This window comes from Trichomycterus rosablanca, chromosome 11, assembly GCF_030014385.1.
Source record: "Trichomycterus rosablanca isolate fTriRos1 chromosome 11, fTriRos1.hap1, whole genome shotgun sequence".
NCBI classification, from domain to species: Eukaryota; Metazoa; Chordata; class Actinopteri; order Siluriformes; family Trichomycteridae; genus Trichomycterus; species Trichomycterus rosablanca.
Window position 1 is genome coordinate 20,810,582 of NC_085998.1, and position 12,254 is coordinate 20,822,835.

The following is a 12,254-nucleotide window of genomic DNA, read 5'->3' on the forward strand; positions in this document are numbered from 1 at the left end:
CCCACAGCCTCATCCCTCCTTCACCAAACTTCACAGTGGCCCAATGCACCACACCACTCAACTAGCAACACCTTGTCAACCACCTGGAAAAAGAATATTAACCCATTAGCATCCTTATTATGGATTAGTGACAAGTATTTCACTTTAGTTATTGCAAGTGCAGTGAAGATTATTGGAAGAAATTTATATGAATGATTTTGCCTTTTTATATCTACCAGAATTTGTTTTAAGGTAAATCTTGAGTGCATGAAATGCAAATCTCTTTGTATAGAATGAGTTTGGAACAGGACAAGATGCAACATTCTTGAAATAATATGCCAGTGTCATATTGTATAAAAAGGTTTAATTTTTAAAGAGCCTGTATTAATAGTTAACATCTGGACAGAAAACCACATGTGAAAATAATGCAGTAGGAAAGAACAATTACTTCTTTGGACGATTGTTACATTTATATAAAAAAAATGAAGAAGTAGGTAGGCTGTTCAATGGCATTTATATCTCAATAAAAAGTGTAGCTGGTGTGTAGTAAGCTCTTAGTTATTCTGTAAAGATATGTTTAGCAAGGGTAGTCCACAGGAAAAGCTGTGGTTCTCCCTAACTAGCCACAATATGCAAGGTGCCAGCCCATTGTAAGACAAAATTTAAGTGTTTGTAATTGAAGATGCAGTTAAAAGTGTGACGGTTGTTGAAAGCTTTGTGTTATATTGTGTCATATCTTAGTACTGAGAAACATGCATGACACATCTGAAGTCGATCCAAAACTCAGGTCATCTTACAACCACAAAGAGAAAAGCATACACGTCCAAACCTTTAAGGAGGCTTCTCTGCGTAGTAAAGCCATTTCAGTTTTCTCCTACCTTGGAGATCCTGTGAAAATCAGAAGAAAGTTCCTGTATCAGCACATTAAGTTTGTTTGTTTGTTTATTAGGATTTTAACGTCATGATTTACACTTTGGTTACATTCATGACCGACACGGTAGTTACTTGGTTATATCACACACAGTCATGGACAATTTAGTGTCTCCAATTTATCTCACATGCACATCTTTGGACTGTGGGAAGAAACCGGAGCACCCGGAGGAAACCCACGTGAACACGGGGAGTACATGTTTTGGAATGGGCCAAAAAGTTCTTGGTCATACTGACTGAGATTTTTATTCCTTACTATTATCGTTGTCATTGAGGTGCTTACACAAATTACTGATCGTATGTAAAATCTCTATTTCCTCGGCTGCTCCCGTTAGAGGTCGCCGGCGGATCGTGATCCGCATTAATGATTTGTCACAGTTTTTATGCCGGATGCCCTTCCTGACACAACCCTCCCTATTTATCCGGGCTTGGGACTGGCACTACAATGCACTGGTTTATGCATCCTAGTTGCTAGCTATCTATAGGACAATTCAGTGTCTCCAGTTAGCCTGGCTGCATGTTTCTGGACTGTGGGAAGAAACCGGAGCACCCGGAGGAAACCCACACAGACACTGGGAGAACATGCAAACTCCGCACAGAAAGGACCCGGACCGCCCCACCTGGGGATCGAACCCAGGACCTTCTTGCTGTGAGGCAACAGTGCTACCCACTTAGCCACCGTGCCGCCCCAACTGATCGTATGTAAAATATTGAACAGTAATTAGCAACTGGGCATCTTAGGTCTCCTTACACCTATTTCACAAAGGCTTTCAAAATAGTCACATCCCTGAAACTAACAGTTGGAAACAGGGGCCCTCTGTACAAAAAATGCTGTTTATCCCTATAGTCCTATGTGACAAAGTAATTTACCACTTAGATACTAAATCAACCAGTTAACCAAATTCATCTGTTTCACTAGCTACACCCAGGCATGATTACTGCCACACCTATGAATCTAAACATCATCTAAATAGAAATATGCTAGGCCTACCAGTGCTGAAATCTCGAGCTCTCAAGTTCGAGTCTCAGTTCTGCTATCAGCCAGCTGGTCACCTACACAGACGTTATTGGCTGTGTGTCTGTAGGGGCAGGATAACGGCTGAAAAGAGTTTCCTCATAACTCTGCTGGCTGATCGATGGTGCCTGCACAGTGGGGGTGCATCTCAGTAGCAGGGACAAAGAGACTCGTAAAAATTGAGAAACAGATGAATGCAGCAAAATACAAGAAAATCCTCTCAACCTCAGACCTCACCTTTCAACACAACAATTACCTGAAGAAAAAAGCCAACACAACAATGGATTGGTTTCATGGCAAGTCTCTCTTAAGTGGCCCACTCAAAGTGTAGACTTAAAAACCTCATCAAACACCTGAAAATGGTAAAGATGTTTAAACATGCTCACTATCTAAACTTAATTTTTTTTTTTTGAGAATCTGACATGAAGCAAAATGCCCAAATCCAAGAGTGTGAAGCATCTGGAGATGTATTAATGAAAATCTGCAAATGCAAAAGCTACCAAAACGGCTTCTATAAAGACAACAAGATCTAAATTCTTGTAGTTTTGCCCGGACTGTGTTGCCCTGGTCTTACAAATAACAAATAAACGTGACTTGAAATGTCTATATAAATTATGAAGCTGACATGTGTTCAGAGCTGGTGTAATTTGGCTCTTGAATTAGAATCTTTGACCAACCTATAATAAAATCATAGAATTAGCTCTGCAGTGAAGGACAATCTAAATGCTATGGTGTTCAGTAAAATTTGAGATAATTGTATACTTAGTTTCCATGTTTAGCATGACAGTGCTGCCATGCATGATAGGGTCCGTTCCATGAAGATATTGTGAAATTATTTTTGTGTCAAATAACTTGACAAGCCATAAACTAAAATGTATTCACTTACTGCATGTTTTTTTTCTGCTACATAAAATAACAGTTGATTTCTTAGCATTTGTATTTTTATGCATTATCACATGGATGTGCAGCACTGGTGTAATATGTTTAACATTTACTTTGAAAACCTATGTGCTGTTAGCTTTGTGCTACTGTAGCAGTTAAGACTACCCTAAGACCTATTAAGCCATTGAGCTGGTCCAACAAACAAAGAAAAAGAATTAAATAATAATTGTTTCTGTATATGTAGGTTTATGTTATATATTTATTAAACATTTTGTGCTCACCGCATCCATTAGTTATCACACCCCTGTTGCAGATCTCATTAGCCAGCCGCTCGAAGTACTCAGGCAAGTCGGCGTACTCATTGCCGTATGAAATGACCTTAATGCCCTTGTCAAGCATATTGTCACGGAGTTTCTTGAACTCTCCAACATCCTCTCTGCGCACCAGCATAAAGTGCTCCAGATCAGATTTGTGCTTAACTGCTTCTAAAAACAGAGCCTGGAAGGTTGTGTCATCCACAGTCCGGCCACACCCCAAGAACACGAATGATTTGGTCTCATACAGCTTCTGGATCTCCCTCTGAGAGTCAACATAAAAACAGTGTTATCACAAGGATAATGACTATCAGCCAGTGCATTTCTTTGCAAACCAATTACAAATGCAAATATATATTAGTTTATTAATATATAATTGGAGGTTAGTTTTGTGGAAATCACTACTAATTTCTAATTAATTTGTTGTAATAATGCAGACTTAACAAATAAGACCCTGTTATGCAAATTACTGAGTATGAATTATTACCTAAATGTATTATCGTTATTCGTTATTAGTGTGTATTGGCAGCAATTTGATTCATGCGGTTTCTAGATAGTGTCAGGTTTATTGCTATATGTAAGTTTATTAAGTAAATAAGGGGTTAATAAATCACTAATAACTTAAAAAAACTAAACACAACAATTTCTATTATGCCACATGTAATATTTCAACATGCATTTTGACATCTTGACAAAATAATTTATGTATAGAAGGCCAATTATGGGACTCAGATTGACTTAAATACTGATTTAGTGCTTTTAAGTCTATTTAGTAAGGAGTAGAACCTCACTTTAGAATATGGAACACTTCTTGGTTTATTAGTAACTTATTAAACTTTTATTAACTACAGCCACAATAAACCTGTTATGACCTAGAACCCACATGAATGAGAGCACGTGGTTGCTGCCAATTACACTCTAACACTAGTTTAATTTAGCGCATTATTACAACTAATGATACAATTATTAGTGATTTCCACATAGCCCTCACTTATGCTTTATTGAGGAAAGAACAATCCCTGAATATGCCCCTAATTTGCATTCCTTAAAATAAAGTGTTATCACATTTAAAGTCAGACAATGAGCTGTAAATATATTCCCAACTATAACAAAATTACTACTCAGTTTGTTAGTACATGTGCAAAATATTCCGTTATTTGTCAAATATTATGAAAAGCATGCACCAATGGGAAAAATCCCCACCCCAAACTCTAAATGATCAAAGCCTATAACTAAATCTGAAAAAAAATAATTCATTTACCATGACTTCAGTGTTTCTTAGAACATTCTGGTAACCAGCAGGATGTAGAACAATGCCACTAGGGTTTGTGTAAACACCATGGATATGAAGCACACTCAGCTTTCTTTTCTCCTGAGCCCATTCCAGGACCTTTAGTCACAGCAAAACACAGACACATACATAAAGAAATAGGATTTAAATTTAAAGTATTGAAAGTACTGATTACAATTTTCTCCAACAACAAAGCCAAATAATAATACCAAATAATGTATTGTTTATAAAACTGCACATTTTAGTAGGAACTGGTAATATGCAGAGTACAACAGGTGGTCAGGGTGGCATTGCACTGCTCTCCCTCAAGTCCATCCACAGATTTTTAAACAGATGTAATTCAGAGCTCTGACCTGGCCCTGAAGAACATTTACCTTCCTATCCTTAAGGTTCTGCTTTGTTTTTTGTTAGTGTGTTTAGGGTCATTGTCATGCTGAAAGGTGAACCTCCTGCACATCTTCAACTGTATAGCCTCAAGAATTTTAAAGAATGTGAACCATTCATTTCAACATCTTCAATCCTGACCAACTGCAATTTGGCCCCATTGCAATCTCAGCCATAAAGACTTGTAAGTCCTTTAAAATTTCCATTGGCATCCTGTTAGCTTTTCTGACCAACATCCTTCTGGTTCAATCATTCAGGTCATCCTGGTCTGGCGTTTAGGGTGCCATAGACTTTCCACTTCTTGACTACGCTCTGAATACAACCCCTGGCAAAAATTATGGAATCACCACTCTTGGAAGATGTTCTGTCAATTGTTTAATTTTGTAAAAAAAAAAAAAAATCACAGACATGCCACAAAACTATCATTTTTCAAAATGTCAACCTTCTGGCATTAAGAAACAATAAAAAAAAGAAACAAATATAATAGTTGTGGTCAGTCACAATTGCTTTTTTTTAGATCAAGTAGAGGAAAAAAATATGGAATCACTCAAATCTGAGGAAAAAATTATGGAATCACTCTGTAATTTGCAGTTTAAAAACAAAACATCTGCAGCAGATTAGATTTGCTAATTATTCTTCAGTTTAAAAAGAGTGCTTACACCTCGGAGAGCTGTTGCACAAAGCAGATTGTCATGAATCGTGGTTCCAACACAAGATATGTCAGTTGAAACAAATGAGAGGATTATAAAACTCCTTCAAGAAGATAAATCATTGTGGAATGTCGCAAAAGATGTTGGTTGTTCCCAGTAAGCTGTATTTAAAATCTGGACCAAGTACAAACAAAATGGGAAGGTTGTAAAAGGGAAGCATACTGGTAGACCAAGTAAGACATCAAAGCATCAAGATAGAAAACAAAGCAATATGTCTTGAAAACAGAAAATGCACAACAAAACAAATGAGAAACAAGTGGCCGGAAAGTGGAGTCAATGTCTGTGACTGAACTGTAAGAAATCACCTAAAAGAAATGGGATTTACATACAGAAAAGCCAAACAAAAGCCACCATTAACACCTAAAAAGAAAAGAACAAGGTTAAAGTAGGCTAAAGAAAAGCAATCGTGGACTGTGGGTGACTGGATAAAAGTGATCTTCAGTGATGAATCGCGAATCTGCATTGGGCAAGGTGATGATGCTGGAACTTTTGTTTGGTGTCTGTCCAATGAAATTTATGAAAATAACTGCCTAAAGAAAACATGTTAATTTCCACAGTTGTTGATGATATGGGCCTGCATGTCGGGTAAAGGCACAGGGGAGATGGTCTTCAATAAATGCCAAAGTCCACATTGAAATTTTGGACGCTTTTCTTATTCCATCAGTTGAAAGGATGTTTGGTGATGATGACTTCATTTTTCAAGATGATAATGCATCTTGCCATAGGGCAAAGGACGTGAAAACTTTCCTTCAAGAAAACATATAATGTCAATGGCATGGCCTGCAAATAGTCCGGATCTCAATCCATTTGAAAATCTCTGGTGGAAATTGAAGAAAATGGTCAATGACAAGGTTCCAACCTGCAAAGCTGATCTGGCAACAGCAATAAGAGACAGTTGAAGGCAGATTGATGAAGAATACTGTTTGTCATTAGTTAACTCCATGCCTCAGAGAGTTTAAACCATTATAAAAGCCAGAGGTGGTGCAACAAAGTAATAATGGTGCAGTGTTTTCTAATGATTCCATAATTTTTTCCTCAGATTTGAGTGATTCCATATTTTTTTCCTCTACTTGATCTAAAAAAAAGCAATTGTGACTGACCACAACTATTATATTTGTTTCTTTTTTTATTGTTTCTTAATGCCAGAGGGTTGACAGTTTGAGAAATGATAGTTTTGTGGCATGTCTGTGATTTATTTTTTTTCTACAAAATTAAACAATTGAAAGAACATCTTCCAAGAGTGGTGATTCCATAATTTTTGCCAGGGGTTGTAGTACTCAGATGATAGTTAAAACCTCTGAAATATTTTTGTATCATTCTCCTAACTTATCCTCCACTACTTTATCGTGCAGGCCTTTTGAAAACACTTTTGCAGCCATGGCAATTTTTTAGTAATGGAATACTCAAGGAACAGCTGGTTTTATTTAAAAATAATGACCGCTACAATTAAAGTCATACAACTGGAAAATGTCAGACTTAATTAATTTGAATTTTCTTGGTATAGTGTAAAAAAGGCAAGGATTTTCTTCTATAGGCGCTGTAGATTACAGTAATACACCAAAGAGTACTAGTAAACAGGGTTTACCATGCTATACCATGCTTATTAATTTTAATGGTACCTTTTTCTCATCAGTGAGGTCCAGAGATTCCAACCTTGTGCTTTGATGAGCTGCATAGATCTCAAGAAGATTGTCAAAATTAGTGGTGAGGACAAGTGCACCACTCTCCATCAGCTGGAGCACTGATCCCAGTAGGTGTTTCCCAGAATGCTCCATCTTGCACTCCAAATCATCAAACACTTCATATAGGCAGTCCTTGAAGAAGGTGGAGCGCACATTACCTGTCCGCTGCATATAAGCAGTAAGACGTTTGAAATGCATATTAATGGGGTAGCAAGAGAGTTTGCAGATGTTAAACGGTGAACATCAACACATAATAATTAGGATGTCAATGTAAACACATGAGATTGTGGTTTTTCCTTAAAGAAGATGATTTTATATAAAGCACCCTGTCATTATAGTGCATTAATCAGAGCAACAGCCACTCACACATATTTTATCTTAATATTTCTATAGCTATATATAGTCTTAAGTATATAATGTAATTACTAATTACTTAATTAATTAGAATATAGAATTAATATAGCCATTAGTGTATATTTTTGGGATAGTTACTGTACACAGTTCCTGAATTTATCTATAACAAAGTTCCCCACAGTGCCAGAATCAGCAAAGGTTCTTAGGCAGGTTTAGGCATAGGTTCGCTCTCACTTGGATGGACCCAGCCATTTAAATAGTCACAATCTTGGTAGGACTGATATATTTATCAAACACATTTTTATATTAGCATTTAATATAATTAAATTATAAATACACATTACTAAATGTTAAATGTACTAATTCCATTTTACAGTGGTACTTCAAGTAGTTGCACTAAGAAATAAGATTACTTAAAGGGTTTTTTCATAAAAGAAACTGTATGTAAACCCAGTAACTGGATTATTGTCGTAATCAAATTTCTTGCAGTAATCTGATTTATTTGAGAATGTAAATGCACTCCTGGTGCAGTGTGTAAAATGCCTTACCGGAGAAAGTTTCTGAATAAGGTCATGGGCAACATGCACTAGGTTCTTATCCTCCTGTAAACTCTTTTGAAAGGGCCGGCTCTCCTCTTCCTCCAACAAGTCAAAATCATTGGCAGCATCTAGTAGTGCCTGAATCAGTCCTTTCCATGAACGCAGTGCTGGGACCTGAGGAGCCACTGCTGAGCTCACTCCTGTGCCAATAACCAGCACCAGCTCAGGAGCTCGCTTAGTCTTCAGACTAGGAAGTAACTTTCTGTAGAAAAAAAGAGATTAACTGATTATTTAAAAGTACATATTAAAAAGAAGTGCTTTGATGTACAACACAGCAGCTAAAATTTACAATGCTATGAAAAAGTATTGGCCTGCTTCCAAATTTCTTTTAGAAGCAGAGTTTCTTACCTGGCTTTTTTAGTCACCATGTCACCATCCATAGAATTAGGGGCAGATCGTTTCTCTGTCTTCACCATCGCAATAGAGGCCATGCGACTCCAGCAAAAAATGCCTTAAACCATGTATTACTAAGAACACAAAGGCCAAAATAATTGGTTTTAAATGAATGTTTTTGTAATACAAGCACTGAAAAATATACAGACTGTTAACATTATTACAGTAGTTTTAAACTGCATAATGATAATGATAATATACTATATAGTGTGTGCCAAAACCTTGCTGCCCTTTATGTGAACAAGATCAAATCCCCAATAAAAACTGGCTTTGTTAACTCATGTTTTGAAATACCAATATAAAGGTAGATACCAGTATTAATAGAGAAAAGAAAATTCATAACAAATACACAATGGAAATATATTACTTATAACAGAGTTTAGACTTTTTGCTGTGACACTCCAAAATTGTGGCCAGATGCACTCAGTTTGCTTTAATTGTTCTTGATGTGTTAAGAATGTCACTGCATTGTCAGGACAAAAATAAAGCCATAAAATAAAGCCAAAGTCCAAAAAACCCCAGATACCCGCCTATAGATTTCCACAATCAGCTTGTTTTAAGGCATTTATCAGGACATGATCATGAAAAAAAATCTAAGGATTTAAGTGTTCACAGGAAGTTAGACCCTTATTACAGTTCAACCAAATTGGGCATCCAGGCAGGAAGGCCCTTGGTCAGAAAGGTAACGGAGGACCCAACAGTCTTTGTAAAAGAGCTCTAAAAGTCCTTTGCAGAGAATGAAGAAGCTGTTGGATGGACAAGCAGCTCTGCAGCACTGCATAAATAAGGTCTTTATGGTAAAATTGGCCACTGCTGAGTAAAAGGCATATAAAAGTTTGCTTGGAGTTTGATAAATAGCATGCAAAAGACTGGCAACATAAAAAAATATTGCCTAGGCTCTCCACCTACCAGGCCAAACAGAGCATGGCAGGTGGGATTGTTACATTGACATTAATAAATCAAATAGTTCAAGACTTTAATGAATTTATTTACCTATGTACATAAATTAATAAATAATTAATGTACATAGGTAATGAATTAATAAATAATTATTTAATAAATAAAATGTTCATTTTCATCAATGTTTTGTAGTCTGTAAAAACGCATTTAAAAGTTGGTTTAATATAATTTATTCAAATGGTACAATACTTTATTACATTTATTTATACACATAATCCAGATATTATTATTAATAATACGAATAATAATAATAATTACCATTTAATAGCATTCTTGAATATAAAACAGTTTGGTAGTATGTAAAGAATAATAATATGTGTATTTAAACAGTGCAAGAATTAAAATAATTTAAAGAACTATTTCTAAAACCAGTTCGGTAGTATGTTGGGAACATTAGTTTTTGTATGTAAAAGTTGGTTTGACATCAATAAATTAAATTCTCCAAGACTAATAGATTTATTTACCTATGTAATTATAAAATAGAAAATATGTATTTCTAAGAAATATTTTTGTAGTGTGTAAGGAATATTAATCTTTGCATTTAAAAGTTAGTTTGACATTATTGATTCAATTGCTACAAGCCTTTATTAGATTTCTTTATCTCCATAAAAAAATTTAATCATTTTAAATAAGCCTATGTTGACTGCATTTTACAATGATGAATAGAATTTAAAGTTGAAATTTGGTCTGAAATTGTAATTGTTGTGTGCTGACATTTTATTTGCCTATGAAATTGTATACTAAGTAAGTAGTTCCTAATTTCTGTGAGTGAGATGGACTGGAATGCTGAATGTCAAAAGAAAGCTGAATACTAAACTAATTTTACAACAATTCTTTATTACAGTAATTTTTGTTGATTCTTAATTCAGTTTACATACCCAATCTTGCTCTTAAATGTTCAACTGCGTTAAGGTGCTTTTTAAAAAATGTTCTAATTAAGCTATTTTAAATTCATTTATTAATATGTGTAAAATGTTATATTTGTGGTTTCATATTAGAATTGAGTCATTTTCAATTACACACCTTTCAGAACTACTGTACAAATAAATGTCATTTGGTTAAACGTTTAGAAAAGGTCAAACTTTCTTACCCAGACAAAGAACTTGCTTTCTGTTGTTTGGTTGTTTAGATCCTTCTGTGGTGTTTAAGTCCAATGAAGAAAAAGCAACAATACTGTTTTCAGACTAGTAAATAAGCTTATTTTAAACTGTATTGTTTTAGTAGCTATAAGTTTATAAATACTTGGCAAGAATAACTTGGTAAAAATCACTTGAGTATAAGATTTGTTTTCTCTTCTGAAGGCTTGACACACTGAAGAATCACAGGATTTGTGATCTTATTGTCGTCACTGAGCATCGCATTGTAAACCTAGTCAGATTTTGGTATTAAGTTGAAGACCACCTGAGTAGACTTACATTTGTGAAATCTCACCTTCATTGCCCAAAGTTGGTGGACATGAAGGGAGGAGCTGTAGGTTACATCTGTGAACCTGATTGGCCTGAATGGTTAAACATGTCTCCTAATGTGTAATTTAACAGCTGCACTAAGCCATCTCCCAACAGCTTTTGAAGAATTGTTACGCAGTTTAAAGCCAATAGGTAAGACCATTTTATATGTTAATATTACATATTAACAATTTTCAGACAACAATCTTAATGGTTTCTGCAAATATTTTGTAAATGAACAATGTTCCTAATGCTGTATGCTGTCCTTTCCTAATGAACTAGCTAATAGTAGGCAGCAGAACATTTAACATATTGACATGGTGTACCCATGTGAAATGAGGCGGCATCAGGTTTATGGCTACTTTATATGGGGAAACAGGTGTGCATACCTGAGATTCTAGTCAGTTTTAAACTGATTAATCAGACCAGAGGATCATTTCCTCATTCCATCTTTTTAGCCATTTCAAGTGGGCTGACGAATGCCATTTAATGTACAGTGTCCAATCTTGCCAGTCTGCCATAAGGACTTGATTTTGAGACACATTTCCAAAATCTAATTCAAGCAAACACGATGCACCTGACCACAATGTGAGTTCCACAGCAATATGTTTTCAGTTCATTATTATCCATGATTTAGTTTAGACTGATGGGTAAAACTGTCAATTATATCTATTTTAAGAACCCATGGGGTCTGAAACCATCATGTATCATTGCTGATTATCTGCAGTAATGGCAGTCACTGTTTTCCTAAACAAAAATAAACCATTCAAAAAAACAATGAGACATTATTTGGGTGGTGACTCCATCTCAGCACATCCATGACATAATAGCATTAGTCCATCAATTCAAAGGCCCTGTGGCTAGAAAGTAAAATACTGTATATTAAAAAAAAAAAAAAATCAGAATCCATGATAAAAAATTATTTTTATGAACCCCCAGGTTTATAAAATGCAAAAATGTAAAAACTACTAGTAACACTGCCTTAAATGATGTACAGCACAATATTCCATTAACATATCAGTGCTGCTGTAATAATAAAAAAACCACAATTTCTTACTTTGACTTATTTCATTGCAGACAGGATGAACCTGAGATATTTTATGTTTTATCTGCTCAACTTCATTAAAAAAACCACACACATTCCAAAAAAAGTTGGGACAGTAAAGCATTTAGCACTTTGTAATGTTGCCATTCCTTTTCACCACACTTAAAAGATATTTTGGCAGAGAGGATACCAGGTGATTTAGTGTTTCAGCTTTTATTTTGTCCCATTCTTCCTGCAAACACGTCTTAAGTTGTGCAACAGTACGGGGTCG

General features: G+C 35.4%; 1 protein-coding gene across 1 annotated transcript; it reads right to left on the reverse strand.

The window, feature by feature from the left end:
* Positions 1–842: 842 nt before the first annotated feature.
* Positions 843–8,571, reverse strand: fam118b (family with sequence similarity 118 member B). The gene is made up of 7 exons (XM_063004922.1): positions 8,489–8,571; positions 8,090–8,342; positions 7,125–7,352; positions 4,382–4,510; positions 3,090–3,385; positions 1,439–1,461; positions 843–853 (listed from the first exon to the last, which is right to left on the reverse strand). The coding sequence occupies exons 1-7, from the start codon at positions 8,569–8,571 to the stop codon at positions 843–845; spliced, it is 1,023 nt and encodes a 340-aa protein (XP_062860992.1).
* Positions 8,572–12,254: the final 3,683 nt, after the last annotated feature.